We start from the raw sequence: 18,305 nt of genomic DNA, 5'->3' as shown, positions 1-18,305 counted from the left end.
AATTTCTTTCATCAACGTCTTACAGTTTTCAGAGTGCAGGTCTTTCACCTCCTTGGTTAAGTGTACTCTTAGGTATTTTAGTCTTTTTGGTGCAACTGTAAATGGGATTGTTCACTTAAAATCTCTTTGGGCTAGTTTGTCATTAGTGTATAAAATTGCAGCAGGTTTTGGTATATTTTGTATACTGCAACTTTACTGAATACATTAGTTTTAATAGTTTTTTGACGGAGTCTTTATGGTTTTCTGTATGTTATGTCGAGTCATCTGTAAGTAGTGACAGTTTCACTTCTTCCTTACTAATATGATTGTCTCTTATTTCTCTTTCTAGTCTGATTGCTATGGTTAGGACTTCTAGTTGAATAAAAATGGTGAGTGGACATCCTTGTGTTGTTCTGATCTTAGAGGAAAATCTCTCAGTTCTTCACCACTGAGTATGATGATGGCTGTGGGTTTTTCGTGTGTGGCCTGTATTATGTTGAGGTATGTTCCCTCTAAACCCAGTAGTTGAAAGTTTTCATCATGAAGGATGTTGAATTTTGTCAGATGCTTTCATTGCATCTGTTGAGAAGATCATATGATTTTTTATCCTTAATTTTGTTGATATGGTTTATCATGTTGATTTGTAAATACTGAATCGTCCTTACATTCTGGGAATAAATCCCACTACATCGTGGTAAATGGTCCCTTTTAATGCATTGTGGAATTGGGGCGCCTGGGTGTCTTAGTCGGTTAAGCGTCCGACTTTCGCTTAGGTCATGATCTTGCGGTTCGTGGGTTCGAGCCCCGTGTCGGGCTCTGTGCTGACTGCCAGCTCAGAGCTTGGAGCCTGTTTCAGTCTGTGACTCCCTCTCTCTCTGACCCTCCCCTGCTCACGCTGTCTCTTTCTCTCTCTCCTAGAAATAAATAAAACATTTAAAAAAAAAAGTTAAAAAAAAAATAATGTATTGTGGAATGTAGTTTGCTAATACTTTGTTGAGAATTTTTAGATCTATATTCATCAGAGATATTGGTTTATATTTGTTTTTTTTAAATTTTTTTATTTTTTTAGTGTCTTTGGTTTGGGTATCCGGGTCAAGCTGAATGCTGACCTAGCAGAATGTATTTGGAAGCTTCCCTTTTTCTGTTTTTTAGAATAGATTGAGGAGAATAGGTTATGAACTCTTCTTTATATGTTTAGTGAAATTTATCTGTGAATCCATCAGGTCTTGGACTTTTATTTTTTGGTCATTTTTTGATTACCAATTCAATTTAGTTACTAGTAATTGTATATTCACATGTTCTGTTTCTTCCTGATATAGTGTTAGGAGATTGTATGTTTCTAGGAATTTATCCATTTCTTCTAGCTTGTCCAATAATTTTTGCTATATAATTTTTGTTGTATTTTCTTATAATCCTTCTGTATTTCTCTGGTGTTCTTATTTTTCCTCTTTTGCTTCTTATTTTATTTGCCCACCCCCCCTTTTTTTTTTTTTTTTTTTTTTTTTTGCCTGATGAGTTGGCCTCAGAGTTTATCAATTTTGCTCTTGGTTTTACTGATTTTTTTTCTATATTTTCTTTAGTCTCTATATCATATATTTCTGCTCTGGTATTTATTCTTTGTTCCTTCTACTCACTTTCCTTCTAATTCCTTCCTTCTACTCACCTTGAGCTTTGTTTCTCTTTTTCTAGTTTTTTTAGGTATAAGGCTAATTGTTTATTTGAGCTTTTCTTTCTTTTTGAGATAGGCTTGTATTGCTCTATATTTCCCTCCTAGAACTGTTTTTACTGTGTCCAAAGATTTTGAACTGTTGTATTTTCATTTTTCTATATGTTTTAATTTTCTCTTTGATTTCTTTGTTGACCCATTGGTTGTTTAGTAGTATGCTGTTTAGCTTCCATGTGTTTGTGCATTTTTTAGTTTAGTTTTTTTTGTTTTTTTTTTTTTATGGCTGATTTCTAGTTTCAAACCGTTGTGGTTGAAAAAGATGCATGGTATGCATTTCAATCTTCTTAAATTTATTGAGACTTTTGCTTTTGTGACCTAACGTGATCTTCTCTGCAGAATGCTTCATGTACACTTAAAAAGAATGTGTATTCTGTTATACACAGAATATTCCATCTAAAAATATCTGTTAAGTCCATCTGGCCTAATGTGTTGTTCAAAGCCAGTGTTTCCCTATTGGTTTTCTGCCTGGATGATCTACCCATTGATGTAGGGGCTATTAAAGCCCTCTATTATTCTTGTATTACTGTCAATTACTCTATTTGCTTTATGTATTTAGGCGCTCCTGTGTGTTTAGATGCTGAAGATGCAGGCCAGCGTGTTTCAGGTTCTGTACACTGGGGGCACTCTGGCAGGGCAGCTGAAGTGAGTGCAAGCTGGGGTTTCTGGGGGCACTGCTTGCAGCGGGTGCCCTGGTGGGGTGACTAAGGCACTATGTGGACCAGGGGACCCCTCGGCTCTTTACACAGAGAGTGCCCTGGTAGGATAGCTAGTGGATGTAGACAAGTATGTTTCAGGACCGTCTGTACAGAGAGTGCCTTGAGGCAGTGTGCGTACCTGGGTGGGAGGGGTCCTGGGGTGCTCTGCCCAGGGGTTACCATATATCACATTTTGTTTATCTACTCATCTGTTGTGCATTTATGTTGTTCCCATCTTTTGCCTATTGTGAATAATGCTGTTATGAACATTGGTGTACATGGATCTGTTTGAGTTCCTGTTTTAAATTCCTCTAGGTATATACCTACGAGTAAAATTGCTGGGTCATATGGTAATCCTGTTTAGTTTTTGAGAAGCCACAACTGTTTTCCACAGTGGCTACACCATTGTGTATCCCCACCAGCAATGTGAGAGGGATCCAATTTCTCCATATCCTTGCTGACACTTGTTTTCCATTTTTAAAAAGAGTATAGCTATCTTACCAGGTGCAAAGTGACACAGCCTTACAATTTCAAAGAATCTCTATGGAAAACAGCATGGAGGATGGATTGAAAGGGAAAAATCCAGTAGGCAGAGAAAATAGCTGAGAAGTTCTTACTAGGGGTTGTTTTTTGAGCATTGGTCTAAGAGTGTAGCTCTGGACATCAGGACAGGAAAGGGAGAGAGGCTATTATGACACATTTACAAGAGAATTCATTCATGACTGTTGGTTAGGGAGAGCAGGCATACAGGAACCATCCAACCGATTTTCTGACTTGGTTACCTACATGCAGGATGGTATTATATGTTGAGATTGATGGATAGGTGATGAATTCAGTTTTGGGCACAATGACAATGTGTTATTTCTGGGATCCTCAAGTAAGCAGTTGGATGTGAGGGTCTGGAACTCAGGGTTGAGGCCTGGTCTGGAAAAAGAAATTCATACATCATGAATGTACAGACAGCAAGTGCAGGGGTTGGCATGGATGCAGTCACTGGGGGAGGTGTGTGGAGTGGAAAGACTTGGGGGCTGAGGATCTACTCTGGGGGTACGTGGGCCTAGACACAGTAAAGGAAGGAGGGAATCCTACCCCAAATCTGAGAGGACATGGCTCTGAAGTAGGGGCATCTCAGAAATCAAAGGAAGAAGGTTTTAAAAAGAAGAAGGCATGGAGGGAAGCACATCTGGGAAATGTTTGCATTGTATTTGCTTCCAATTTCATTCGTCTTTGTTTGATGTAGGGAGAAGGCCTATATTTCATTCAAAATGCAGTGAAAGTAGTTTTTAGGGAAAACTTGCACTGTGTTTTGAAAAAATTATGTTTCTGTCATATAAGACACCACACTAAGAAAGTGCATCTAAGTAATGAGAATATTATTGATATCAGAAAGCTTGTTAAATCCATATGTAAAAATATGACTATAGACCAAATGCCAGCACGGAGAAAAAAATGTAGATAGCAAATTTACTAATTACCTACGTTTGTGCTGCTAACAAGAAGTCAGTTGTATGACTAACATGATCATGCGTTTTCTCTGTTGTATCAGGGGCCACTAAATAAAAGTATACTTGGATTTCATAAGTACCGTAGGTTTGGATTTCACCAAGGAGGTGAGTTCAGTGAGTGAGTTCACTTGCCAAAACATCTATAATCAAGGCAAAAGCGTGATTCATAACTGCTGAAGTTTGTCTTTTGAAATTGAAGTAATGTGTATATACATATAGTTCCAGACCAATAGGAAGAAAATTGTTCACCTGTAAAATTATTTTCTGTTTTATTCCCTGAATATGATGTCAGAGTAAAAAGGGAAATGAGAAAAGAAAAGAAGCTGACTTAATCTAACCTAGTCTTTTGCTTCAGAGACCAATAACAGAGCAGACTGGCAATGATGACAGCGACAGGAGAGGCTTAATGGAAGGCATACCAGCCTGCTGTTAGGTATATGACCTTGAGCAATCATTGACCTTACTGGCCTCAATTCCTTCATCTGTGAAATGGGGATAGTAAAAACTACATGATTTTCAAATGTGAGAATCAAATAACATATATGAAAAATATATATGACTTTTGGTTATGAATTCCTTGGGTTTTTAAAAAATGTAATTTATTGCCAAGTTACCTAACATATAGTATATACAATGTGCTCTTGGTTTCAGGGGTAGATTCCCGTGATTCATCACTTACATACAACACCCAGTGCTCATTCTAGCAAGTGCCCTCCTCAGTGCCCATCACCCATTTCTCCCTCTCCTCCACTCCCCCCATCAACCCTCAGTTTGTTCTCTGTATTTAAGTCTCTTATGGGTTTGCCTCCCTCTCTGTTTGAAACTATATTTTCCCTTTCCTTCCCCCCATGGTCTTCTCTTAAGTTTCTCAAATTCTACGTATGAGTGAAAACATATGATATCTGTCCTTCTCTGACTGACTTATTTCACTCAGCATAATACCCTCCAGCTCCATCCACATTGCTGCAAACGGCAGGATTTCACTCTTTCTCATTGCCAAGTAATGCTCCATTGTATATCTAAACCACATCTTCTTTATCCACTTATCAATTGATGGATGTTTGGGCTCTTTCCATAACTTGGCTATTGTTGAAAGTGCAGCATAAACATCGGGGTGCATGTGCCCTTATGAATCAGTACTCCTGTATCCTTTGGATAAATCCCTAGTAATGCTACTGCTGGGTCGTTGGAGATTTCTATTTTTAATTTTTTGAGGAACCTCCACACTGTTTTCCAGAGCGGCTGTACCAGTTTGCATTCCCACCAACAGGGGACAAGAGGGTTCCTGTTTCTCCACATTCTCACCAACATCTGTTGTTTTCTGAGTTGCTCATTTTAGCCACTATGGCCAGTATGAGGTGATATCTCAGTGTGGTTTTGATTTGTATTTCACTGATGATAATTGATGTTGAGCATCTTTTCATGTGTCTGTTGGCCATCTGATGTCTTCTTTGGAAAAGTGTCTATTCATGTCTTCTGCCCATTTCTTCACTGGATTATTTGTTTTTCAGGTGTTTGGTAAGTTTGTTTTATAGATTTTGGATACTAACCCTTTATCTGACATGTCATTTTCAGATATCTTCTCCCATTCTGTTGGTTGCCTTTTAGTTTTGTTGATTGTTTCCTTCGCAGTGCAGAAGGTTTTTATCTTAATGAGGTTCCAGTAGTTCATTTTTGCTCTTGATTCCCTTGCCTTTGGGGATGTGTCAAGTAAGAAGTTGCTGCAGCTGAGGTCAAAGAGGCTTTGTCCTCTAGGGTTCTGATGGTTTCCTGTCTCACATTTAGGTCTTTTATCCACTTTGAATTTATTTTTGTGTAAGCTGTAAGAAAGTGGTCCAGGTTCATTCTTCTGCATGTTGCTGTCCAATTCTCCCAGCACCATTTGCTAAAGAGACTGTTATTTTTTTTCCTTTGGATACTCTTTCCTGCTTTGTCAAAGATTAGTTGGTCATACATTTGTGGGTCCGATTCTGGGTTCTCTATTCCATTGGTCTATGTGTCTGTTTTTGTGCCGATACCATACTGTCTTGATGATTACAGCTTTGTAGTAGAGGCTAAAGTCCGGGATTGTGATGCCTCCTGCTTTGGTTTTCTACATCATTACTTTGGCTACTTGGGGTCTTTCATGGTTTCATATAGATTTTAGGATTGTTTGTTCTAGCTTTGGGAAGAATGCTGGTGCAATTTTGATTGGGATTGCATTGAATGTGTAGATTGCTTTGGGTAGTATTGACATTTTAACAATATTCTTCCAATCCATGAGCATGGGATGTTTTTCCATTTCTTTGTGTCATCTTCAATTTCTTTCATAAGTTTTATATCACTTTCAGCATACAGATCTTTTACATCTTTGGTTAGGTTTATTCCTAAATATTTTAAAATATTTCTGACAAAGTTCCACAACTATGAAAACTATTCTTTATTTAGACAGTGAGAAGGAAAAGAATCCCTTAAGTTTTTGTCTTAATGGTTCTCTTTATTTGGAATATTTAAAAGTATCTCCTTAAAGTTTATTAATTTTTCTATACACAGCATGTATTTTTTTAAGCGGAAAAATATTAAAGGCTCAGAATACATCAAATAAATAAAATAGTTCAAAGGCAGGCTAAACTTTTTTCAGAGCTTGGAAAATGATCATTGCTGAGTCAAGAGGGAAGATGAATCAGACACCTTAAATAGTTATTCATAACATTGTATTTCTAGTTGATTATCATGGGAAAATCGTCAAATATGCATGCACCACAATAGTATTAGGCATATTATTTATAATACTGAAAAATGAGAATATTGAAATATTCAGTAATAGAAGTGATTAAATTATGGTTTAGCTAACCAGTGAGCTATTTAATTATTTAATCTTTTCCAGTCCTGTTTCCCAAGAATATTTGATGGTATGGGAAATATTTGTGTCACAATGTTAAGTGAATAAGACAAGACATAAAAAATTATACACTGTTATCTGAACTTTATTCATTATATGTAATATTCCGTATATTATACATCCCATATATAATATATTCTGTTTATATATGGAACACACATCTACATAAATAGACTATACACACCATATCTAAATTAAATAGTCAAAGCTGTTTTCTGTGTGTATCTAGATATGTATTTAAGAAAGAGACTGGAAGGAGACACATTAAAATATTAACTATGATTATTTTCAGGTGAGATTATAGGTACTTTCCTCTGAGTCTTTCAAATCCCCCCTGAAAAATGATGCATTTGGAAATGTATTTTTTAAACATGTATTTTTCAGAAAACAGCTTACCTCTTTCTCTCTCCTTTTATAACCACGGATTAGCTTTGTTCTATAGGTTTATTAATATCTAATGATCAGCACGGATTCTTATATCACTGTCTCTCAGTCCTTTGGTTGTTGGAATGTCCTTTTCTAATAGATTCTTTAGAAAGGGCTCATGGGGTCAATGTAGCCTGTAATTTGGCAAGTTTATGATAGTTTGTTTGCAGTTTTGTACTTGGAGGTCAGTTTGGGTAGATATAAAATCGTGGACTCCTATTTCCCTTCCTTGAGTATCTTAAATTTGGGCACTAGGAACTATTGAAAAATCTACTGACAATCTTCCTTTCTTTTCCTTATTAGTGACTTAGCCTTTTTGTCTGGTTGTCCAGTGATTTTTTTTGTTTAAAGTAGTTAAGTATGGAGCACCTGGGTGGCTCAGTTAAGTGTCCCACTCTTGATTTCCTGGTTTGTGTGTTCAAGCCTACATTGGGCTCTGCACTCTCAGCACCAAGCCTGCTTAGGATTCTATCTCCTTTCTCTCTGCCCCTCCCCTCCTTGCACATACTTGCTTTCTCTCAAAAAAAAAATTTTTTTTAAAGAAAAATAAAGTAGTTTCAACTATGATTCCTTGTTGGCCATGCTGACATGGTTGTGGTATCCTTTCAGTATATAATTTCAAGATTTTTTCTAAATTTTAGAAAAGTATTCTGGAATTATAGTCTTAATGTTTATTTTGTTCTATTGTTAGGTATTCTTTGCAATCTCAATCATATTTATATTAGGCTTGTGTGTGTGTGTGTGTTTACTTCTGTGTGTGTCACTTTCTTTTGAATGTTTTTAAAATCTCATTTCTTTTGAGGTTTTTTTTTTTCTTATTGAAGTTCAGTTGACATACAATGTTCTGTTAGATTAGGATGTACATCATCATGATTTGGCAATTTCACATATTATTCAGTGCTCACTATGATAAATGCAGTTATGGTCACCACATAACATTATTATAATATTTTTGACAATGTTCCCCATGCTGTACTTTGCATCTCTGTGACTCATTTATATTTTATAACTGGAATTTTGGATCTCTTTATTCTCATCACCTATTTTGCCAATCTCCTCATCCACTTCCCCTCTGGCAACCACCAGTTTGTTCTCTGTATTTAAGAGTGGTATCTTTTTCTTTTGTTTCGATACATTTGGAAATACATTTCTTTAAAATATACATATTTTAAAAACTACTCAGCCTGCATAATTCTTTAATGTGGAAAGTATTCTGTCACCCTCAGTATATTTCATTTTAGTAGTGGTCTTTTGACTACATTTCTTAATGAATACACACGCACAAACACACATGTATGCATATATTCCCACACATGTATACATCTGGCATAGTCTGCTAGGGAATATGCTACTGTGAATATTAATATTATTGGCAAGGGACCAGACTTTCAAGTCTTTAGTGATATTTTTCACCTTCCAGATGAATTTTAACAAAACAAATTCTTTTTGTTTACAAGTCTGAGATTCTTAATTCATTTTTAGGCTATTTTAATACAGCGATGAGAAAATTTTGGGGTAGGCCATAAATTGTTCAAAAATTATTCTATTTAACATTATTCATATGAAAATTATATTTCTCAGGCTTGGCATGAGGTCCTTTTGAAGTAGAGCACCAATTACTGTTCATTGTCAGCCACCGTGGTTCTCATCGCCCATTGGGGATCATGTGTCGGCAGCCTCAGGAAGAAAACTACCTCTGTGTCGACAGTAATAATCATTTCTAGTCATTAGGTAGCATTCATAACTAAACACTGAACAGGAATTAGGATGATGGTACTTAATCTCACATTTCTTTCTCTTTCAAGAATTAAATAAAATCTGTTTCATGTAGCTTGACATTTTATCCTGCTTTTTTGTAGAAAGGAAGATGGTGAACAACACGTACAAATGAAGTCCGTCAGGTACTTTGAACTGTGAGATCGACACCGGGTGGGTGGAAAAGGCCGCACATGCAAACCTTTAGGCAAAGTAAGAGGCAACGTCAAGACAGAATCGGTTCACGAATATGAGGATTTTCTCATTCAAGTGGTGATTGATTGTCAAGTACCTGTTGCCTTTTCTTTTCTATCTACTTGAGTAGCATTTTATCTTAAGGTGCCTTTAAATTTTTCCTACAAGAGCTGTTTATTAAAATGTTATTTTCCTTAAGCACTAGAGGAGAGCTGATTCCTTTTATATACAAATCACGATTACTAGTTATGGTTAGCAATTCATCGTCGTAAAATTCTTTGTCAGTTGCTTCAACATAATCTCAACATCAACAAACATTTTTCTATATACCTGGCAACCTGGCCGCATCTGAGTGTTGCTTTTTCTTCATTTATTCTGGCTTTTGATGTGATTTACAAAACACCGGCATGGGTCAAAGTGGCAGTAACAGTACACAGAACTAAGAGCCAGAGCCCTGCTGCTCCATTATGAAGCAGAGCCCCAGCCTCTGGTAAGCACGCCTTTCCTTCAGACGATCCTCCGGAAGCCTTGTCAAGTGCACCTCCTTCCAGTAAAGAGCTTTATTCACAAACTAGCGATTTTGCCTTCCTCTGGTTCCCTGGTTCCCACCATCAACATCCATTGTTCTCCACAGTGGCCTTGCTCCCCCCCCCCCCCTCCGTCCTCACCTGTCTCTAACCCGTAGCTCTAAGAGCAGCCTGTCTGCTGAACAGCCCTGGCATTGGTGTCCATTGCTATTGTCCACGCTAGTGGGTAATACTGGTAGAAACAAGGTGATAATTTTAGCACGAGGATAATGATAACATTCTTCTAATCATTACATTTTAATCTAAAAATTACTCATGAATAGACCAAAGTAGGAGTGTATAACTAAATTTTATGTGAATATTCATATAATTTGGATTCCATCCAGTTCATCAAAAGTACATATTTTGTTCCAGGAATGGCATTACCCAAGGGTAAATGGTTGGGGGAGAGGAGAGTATTATTTCCATCAGTCTCCATTAGTGTTCTCCTCTCCCCCACTCTTTTATGTAGAAAAATTACATTTTCTTTCATCTAATTTAAAGTAGCTCTAGGGGCGCCTGGGTGGCTCAGTCGGTTAAATGTCTGACTTTGGCTCAGGTCATGATCTCGCAGTTTGTGGGTTTGAGCCCGGCGTCAGGCTCTGTGCTGACAGCTCAGAGCCTGGAGGCTGCTTCAGATTCTGTCTGTCTCTCTCAAAAATAAACAAACATAAAAAAATCTAAAAGTTGCTATAATAACAGGTCACAGCAAGTCTCCTACTGCTTACCCATCAGATTGTCCTCTTAAAACTCTTATGTGGAAATTCTGGAGTTGCCATGATCTGCGTGTTGTAGGAAAAACAGACAAATGTTGACAGTTAAGTGTGAAGAGTTAGATAGCCTAATTCTTGAAATGTAATTTTCCCCCTACATTTTACCATCTGTGAAAAATGTCCTATCAATGGTGTCTTCATGCTAATTGGCAACAGTTTTCTTTCCTTCTGAAGGATTAATACTGAATTTCCAACAGATGGTGGCTTAGGTTTGATGACATATGGTAGTGGTATGAAAGGTGTTGAGGTAGTGGAGAGAGAGAGGTGATTAATCATATAGTAGTCATAGAAAGTTTTTGGGAGAATAACCATGCTGGGTTTTGAAGAAGAAGTAGGATTTTTCTACGAATATAGAAGGGAAGGATATTCTAAGCCTAGTAAAGAGCAAGTCAGAGGAGATGTGAGATGACTTGGCATGTTTGAAGACTAGCAAGTCATTTGGCATTGCTACTGAATAACACTTGGAAAGGTAGGGAAAGCATGTGGAGATGGAACTTAATGAGCACACAAGCCAGGGCATGGAGAACCTTGAGATGTCATTAGGGGGTTTGGCCTTTCCTCTTAGGCAGTGGAAATGTATTTAGGCAGCTTTATGCAGTGGAATTAGATGACTTCATTTGTTTTAGAATAATTTTGGAAGTCCTGGTTTGTATAGGCTGGAAGAAGAAGACACTAGAAGGTATAGCAGGTTACAAGGCTTTTGGGGATAGTGCAATGAGCTATCACCTAATGAATTTAGGTGGTGACAGAGTGGATGGAGAGGAAGAGAAGACATACTTAAGAACGATTTTAAGAACTAGAACCTATAGGGGTTTGTGATTATTTGGTTCCTCAGAGTAAAGAAGGAAGGGTCTAGAATGACCCTAGTGATGTCAGCAACCAAGATAAAATCTATAAAAGGAGTAAATCAGGGGTAAGGGAGGAAGGAGAAATACAATGGGGTAAATTGCAAAGAATGTATTCAGTGTGGGATTACTTGAGGCTTAAGGCACTTGTGAATCATTTAGGTGTGTAGTTCAAGTTTTGAAGGTCGGGACCTGAGTGAAGTATGAATGAGGTAGGGATTTCACAGTAAGTAGCTTATGTAGAGTTGTAAAGTCTTTGCAGGAAGGAGATATTTTAGGGTGAAGCTGTAAGGTGAGGAAAGAGTATAGCCAAATTGGGAAACAGACACTGCTCTTTAAGGATTGAAGAAGAGCTGATAAAGAGACTAAGGGGACTGAGCTGAGCAGGGAGGATGGAGGAGCGGGAGCGGTCACAGAAGCCAGAAAAAGAATGAGGAATGTCAGCACTGTCAAATTCAAGGCAAGGATCAAGAAGGAACTGCATCAAACAAGGAAATTAGAAATAGTTTCGGCGGGGCAGTGTCTGTGGGAGGTTGATTTTAATAGATGGAAAGGTGACTGCCTGTGAAGTGAAAGACATAGTAGAGACAGTGTTCTTCCCAGGAAGCTGGCTGAGAAGGGAAGACAGCAAGAGAAAAAAAACCCCTAGAATTGGGAAAAGGTTGTCCCCCCGCACCCACACACACACCAGATGGAGAGACTTGCACACATTTGTAGCCCCATGGGAAGGAGCTGTGGAAGAGAATGAGATTAAGATGCTGATAACTGCTGACACCAGTATCCGGGAGGAGTGAGCTATAATAGAAGGCTACCCAACTCTTCTGAGGACTGGAAGTTCTAGAACTACCCACATGGCTCTCAGACACATCTTAATTCTTGAAGGCTTCCAAAAATGAGATCGGGAGGAAGGAGCAGAGCTAGTTGCGGGGGGTGAAAGCACTGTGAATGAGCACTGTCCCTGCGCTCAGCAGTGCCCTCCTCTTCCCTGAACTGTGAGTCCAGGGCCAGAGTTGGGAGCAAGGACAGTGTGTGCTTGCTGGCCTCCGCGGGCTCCAGCTGTGCCCCTGGGGTAACCGTGGGTCTGCTCATGGTTAAAAATAAAGGAGGTTCTTTTCCTTCTTAGAGAAGCTCATAGTGAAACTGAAAAGCGGAGGAGAGATAAAATGAATAACCTGATTGAAGAGCTGTCTGCAATGATCCCCCAGTGCAATCCCATGGCACGTAGACTGGACAAACTTACGGTTTTAAGAATGGCTGTCCAACACTTGAGATCTTTGAAAGGTGAGTCTGGAACTGGCTTCCACACTTGGATTTGTGAAGTCCTCCCTGTAATCGAAGTCTTTGATTCGTTTGTTTTGTTGTTATCGGCTACTGAGATTGTGTACAGATGTTTCTTTCAGCGTTATAGGCATTGTTTTTTTATCGGTATCAATTTTGATGCTTGCTAATATTCTCTATGTGGAGAGAGCATTAATCTAGGTTTCAAAAATCTCGGCTTCACTAAAAGCTTTATCTTAAGTGCACATGGTATACTTTTCCGTTTGTGTCATCTTCCAAGTCTTTTAGCATGTCTTACAGTTTTCAGAGTATAGTTCTTCCACTTCCTTGGCCAAATTTATTCCTAGGTATTTTATTATTTTTGATGCAATGCTGAATGTAATTGTTCTATTAATTTCTTTTGCTGCTAGTTATTAGTGTATAGAAGCGCAGTGGATTTCTGTATATTGATTTTGTATTCTGCAACTTCACAGAATTCATTTATTCTAATAGTTTTTTGGTGGAGTCTTTAGGAAGTTCTATATATAGTATTTTGTCATCTGCTTATAGTGACGGTTCTATTCCTTCCTCACCACTTTGGATGCCTCTTATTTCTTTTTCTTATCTGATTGCTGTGGCTAAGGTTTCCAGTACTATGTTGAATAAAAGTGGTAAGAATGAACATCCTCATCTTCTTCCTGATCTTAGAGGAAAAGCACTCAGCATTTTACCACTAAGGATGAAGTTAGCTCTGGGTTTGTGATTTATAGCATTTATTATGTTATGTTCCCTCTATACCCACTTTGTTGAGTTTATCTGAATATTGTATTTGTTAAATGCTTTTTCTACATCTGTTGAGGTGCTTATATAATTTTTATCTTTCATTTCATAATATGGTGTATTTTGATTGATTTGCAGATACTGAACCATCCTTGCATCTCTGGAAAAAATCCCACTTGATCATGGTGAATGATCCTTTTAATGTATTATTAAATTTGGTTTGGTGTAGTATGTTGTTGAGTGTTTTTGTGCTTGTCAGGGCTATTGGTCTGTAACTTTGTTTTGTAGTGTCTTTGTCTGGCTTTGGAATCAGGGTAATGCTGGCCTCCTAGAATGAATTTGGAAGTTCCCCTTTCTCTTCTGTATTTTGGAATGATTTGAGAAGGGTAGGTATTAATTCTTTAAATGTTCGGTAGAATTCACAGATGAAGCCATCTGGCCCTGGACTTTTGTTTATTGGGAGTTTTTTGACTACTGGCCCAATTTCATTGCTGGTAATTGTTCAGATTCTTTCTTCCTGATTCAGCTTTGGAAGATTGTAGGTTTCTAGAAATGTATCCGTTTCTTCTAGTTTGTCTGATTTTTTTTCTCGGTAAATCTGGCTAAAGTTTTAAGAATTTTATCTTTTTAAAGAATGAACTCCTAGTTTCATTGATCTTTTCTGTTTTTTTGGGGGGGTGTATATTTCATTTATGTCCACTCTGATCTTTATAAGTTTTTTCCTTATACTAACTTTGGGTTTTGTTTGTTCTTTTGCCAGCTCCTTTAGGTATAAAGTTAGATTGTTTGAGATTTTTTCTTCTTTGAGTTGGGTCTGTATCATCATAAATTTCCCTCTTAGAATTGCTTTTGGTACATCTCAGTGATTTGGAATCATTGTTTACATGTTCATTTATCTCCATGTATTTTTTCCTTTCCTCTGTGATTTCTTGACCCATTGTTTGTTTAGTAGCATGTTTTTTAGCCTCCACACATTTGTGTTTTGTTTCTTTTTTGTAATTGATTTCTATCTTTTTTATTATTACCCTTTCAGTCTTCTTAAACTTACTGAGACTTATTTTGTGGCCTAACATGTGATCTATCCTGGAGAATGTTTCACATGCACTTGAAAAGAATCTGTATTCTGTTGTTTTTGGATGGGATGTTTTGTGTATGTAAATCTGTTAAGCCCCATCTATTGTACTCTGTCATTCAAAGCCATTGTTTCCTTATTTTCTGTCTGGGGAATTTATCCATTGATATAAGTAAGGTATTAAAGTCCCCTACTTATTAGGGGACTTTGGTTGTTGATTTTTATTATTGTTATTATTATTTTTCCCTTTATGGATATTAATGTTTGCCTTCTGTATTTAGGTGCCCCTATAGTGGAGGCATAGGTATTTACAATTGTTATATCCGCTCTTGTTGGAGCGGTCCCTTTATTATTATGTAATGGCCTTCTTAGTGTCTTGTTATTTGTCTTAAAGTCTATTTTGTTGATGTACGTATTGCTACCCCATCTTTTCTTTTGCTTTCATGCACATGGAATATCTTTTTCCATTCCTTCATTTTCAGTCTGTATCTTTAGCTCTGAAGTGAGTCTCTTGTAGGCAGTATAGAGTTGGGTCTTGTTTTGTTATCCATTGAGTCACCCTGTGTTTTGATGGGAGCATTAGGTTTATTTATATTTAAAGTAATTATTGATAGGTACATATTGTCATTTTAAAAATTGTTTTCTCGTTGTTTTTGTAGTTCTTCTCCATTCCTTTCTTCTTCTTTTAGTCCCTTCCCTTGTGATTTGATGACTTTCTTTAGTGTTATGCTTCGATTTCTTTATTTTTTGTGTATATTATAGGTTTTTGATTGTAGTAACCATGAATTTCATATATAACATCCCAAGTATAGAGCAGCCTGTATTAAGGTGAAAGTCACTTAACTTTGAACACATTCTAAAAGCACTACCTTTGTGTTCCCCCTCTCTGCATTTTATGTATATGATGTCATATTTTACATCTTTTTATTCTGGGTATCCTTGATTTTTGTAGATATAATTTTACTATCTTTGTCTAGTAACTGTCATTCTAGCTTTGTAAGTAGTAGATCCACTATCTTTACTATATGTTTGTTTTTACCAGTGGAATATTTTTCTTTCATAATGTTCTAGGTTTAACCTTTTCTTTTCTGCCTAAGAAGTCCCTTTAACAAAAAAGTAGATACTTTCAATCACTTTCCTTAGATTTCCACATGTTGTAGAACAGTGGCTTCTCTACTCCAGCCAGCTGACTGTGTGCAGATCCAGAAAGTAGGTGGTGGGGAAAAGTACAGCCTTGACCCCTTCAGTACCACGCACAGCAGCACAAGTGTGGGGATACTGCTTGGCCAGCTTCCTTTTGGGAGTGTGACTGGAGGTCTCATTTTCATAACTACCTGTTATGAAGTAAGATTCTCTTTTACCCACAACTGGATCTTGCATAAGTTGATGCAATATTTCCCTTAAATCTTGGCAGTGAACATTAGCAGCCTCGACTGAGGTCATTTGATTGCAACCCTAAAATTACCCAACAGTTTTCACATTCGCAAGGCCCTGAGGGAGGAGGACCTAAGGGAAAAGCCACGGATCTATCAACTAATGCAACAAACATGCCCTGGGCAGCAATTAGCTTCCTGTCTGTGCTGGGAGCTTGAAAAGGAATCAAGATCTCTATGCTCTGTGTGTTCACGGTAAGCAAGGGTGACAGACCCAGGCAGAGATCATTAAAACCTAGTATGATAAATGCGACAGTGGAAGTAGGAGTGACCAGAACAGCAAGAGAAGCTGCGTGGGGAGGAGACGCTGTCTAAATCCAGTGCCGATTCCGTGAAACGGAGCACAGGTTTTTGCCCTTCTTAGCTGAAGCGCGGTGGTCAAGTACTCCTCACACATCCTGAGTGTACCCTCTAGTCCGTAGTGCATGCAAGTGAGACGACTTAAGGCCACTGGCTCTGTCTGCCTCCTAGGGCATTGACCAGCGTATACCCCCAGCTCACACCACAAAAGCCTAGACACCGAATCATCAGAGGGCTGCAGGTGGATTGTGTTATTTTGTTCCCTCCATAATAACTTTAGAGGCAGAAGGATGGTGACTGATTTTTTGCACCAGACTCTAAACAGTGCTTCTCCAGTTAGCTGGATGGTGGAGGACAAGTGTGGTCTCCCCCCGTTCGTTGTGAAATACATTTAATTACTGGGAAAACGATCATGGGCTGGGATCCACAACAGTGTCACGTTTCCGTAAAAGTATCTAAATGCTTGTTCTTAATTTCCGTACTCACCTACCACAGTTTGCTGATGACATTGGTCTGCAGACCACACTTAGGGGAGCCCTTCTTTTTATCCTGTGCCTTCAGAGAAACTGCGGGCATTGTGTGTGTGCAGTCATAATACGGGACCCCGTGAGGTATAGTGGTACATGAGGCAAACGTCCTGGGTTCAAATCTTGGCTCCCTGACGTAAGAGCTGTGTGACTTACTCCAGTTATTGAACATTCTAATCCTCAACTTCTGTATCGGTAAAATAGGGATAAAGCACTTACCTTATAGGGTCATTGTTAAGAGTAAAGAATTATACACTTAAAGGGCAAGCACCGTGTTTACTCCTGGTGGAGTTGGGGGTAAGAGGAGGAGATGGAGGAATACTTACTGTGATTTCAATCATTTTAACCTAATGAACACTGTCATAAAGGTAAGCAGTCATGTTTCCTCATTTGTTTTTGCAGCAGAAATCTGAGCATCCACATTTGTTATTGATCCCTCGTCGGCACGTGTACATCGCAGCATGCGTTTAATTAACACACCTCACCCTAGCTTCAGCTCTGCCCTTACACCCCTCATTTGCTCATGAGCACGTCCTCACTCACTGTCAGGGCTCACCTATTCTGGCCAATTTACACTGACGGGATTTCCCCAGCATACCTCTGCCAACCTTGCCTCAGGCCAGACAAGCAGATAGCACTGCTTTGCTCAGATTGATTTATTGCTGTACCCTGGCCTGGAACTCAGTCTGTATCTTTCAGCTCTTTCTCAACTTCCTCCCACCAGGTTGCCATGTAATGATTATAACAAGAGCTCATTTGAAGGAATTCTTGGCGGCCTACCTAGAAGGTAGATTCTGAAAGATAGATTTTTTTTTTTTAAGAGAGAAGAGAGCATGCAGTCTGGGGAGAGGGGCAGAGACAGAGAAAATCTTAATCAGGCTCCATGCTCAGCACAGAGCTCAACATGGGGCTCAGTCCCATCACCCTGGGATCATGACCTGACCCAAAATTAAGAGTCAAAGTCACTCAACTGACTGAGCTACCCAGGTGCCCCTGACGGATGTTTCCATTGCTTATGCAAGGCTCATAAGGGTGCTACCAACGTGAGAAAACTATCAAATCATACCATGAGATGTTTTTTTGATTTTTTCCCCCTACCACTTAGGTATTTTATGTCTGAGCTGCAAATCCATCCAAAGCCAGTGTATAGTTAATGTATCTCAGGGTAGAGGGGAGAACCCTCTCGGGGCATTAACCCTCTTTCTCTTGCAAAAGCAACTTTTCTTGCAATCCTTAGGAAGAGGGCTTGGCGGGAGGGCAAGTTGATTTACCTGTGAATCACCCTTGCCTGGAGGTTATCTGGGGACACGGCACCTTGGCTTGGTGGACTGTTCCCTGCGCCCCCTTGTGGCCACAAAGGGCTTTCTCCTGTCAAGGTGGGTAGATGCCTTTGGGCAAATGTGATTTTGGTGCTTCCCTTACTTCTCCCATTCAAACTTGGACCTAGGTTTTGACCTGCTGATTCCTTATTTTGCCAGCTGTTCAGTTATTTCAATCCAATATTGCTCTGTGCTTATGGCTTGAATTATTTATATTTTATACATATTTGTATATTATAAGAAGTCTCCATATGATTTTTAAAGAGCCATA

At 38.6% G+C, this 18,305-nt stretch overlaps 1 protein-coding gene across 7 annotated transcripts in view; it reads left to right on the top strand.

The window, feature by feature from the left end:
• Positions 1-18,305, top strand: part of ARNTL2 (aryl hydrocarbon receptor nuclear translocator like 2) — a 114,107-nt gene that overhangs the window by 53,023 nt on the left and 42,779 nt on the right. For 6 of the 7 annotated variants that reach the window (XM_039240821.1, XM_039240816.1, XM_039240819.1 and 3 more), the window contains 2 exons: positions 9,072-9,113; positions 12,470-12,627. In XM_039240821.1, the coding sequence (XP_039096752.1) occupies positions 9,072-9,113; positions 12,470-12,627 (200 nt within the window). The remainder of the gene's footprint in view (positions 1-9,071; positions 9,114-12,469; positions 12,628-18,305) is intronic. The other variant, XM_039240818.1, reaches the window with a different exon arrangement.

This window comes from Hyaena hyaena, unplaced genomic scaffold (genome assembly GCF_003009895.1).
Source record: "Hyaena hyaena isolate Hyena2069 unplaced genomic scaffold, ASM300989v1 scaffold_182, whole genome shotgun sequence".
In the NCBI taxonomy this organism is placed as follows: Eukaryota; Metazoa; Chordata; class Mammalia; order Carnivora; family Hyaenidae; genus Hyaena; species Hyaena hyaena.
The sequence above is the reverse complement of the archived record's forward strand: the minus strand, read 5'-3'. Positions and strand labels throughout refer to the sequence as shown.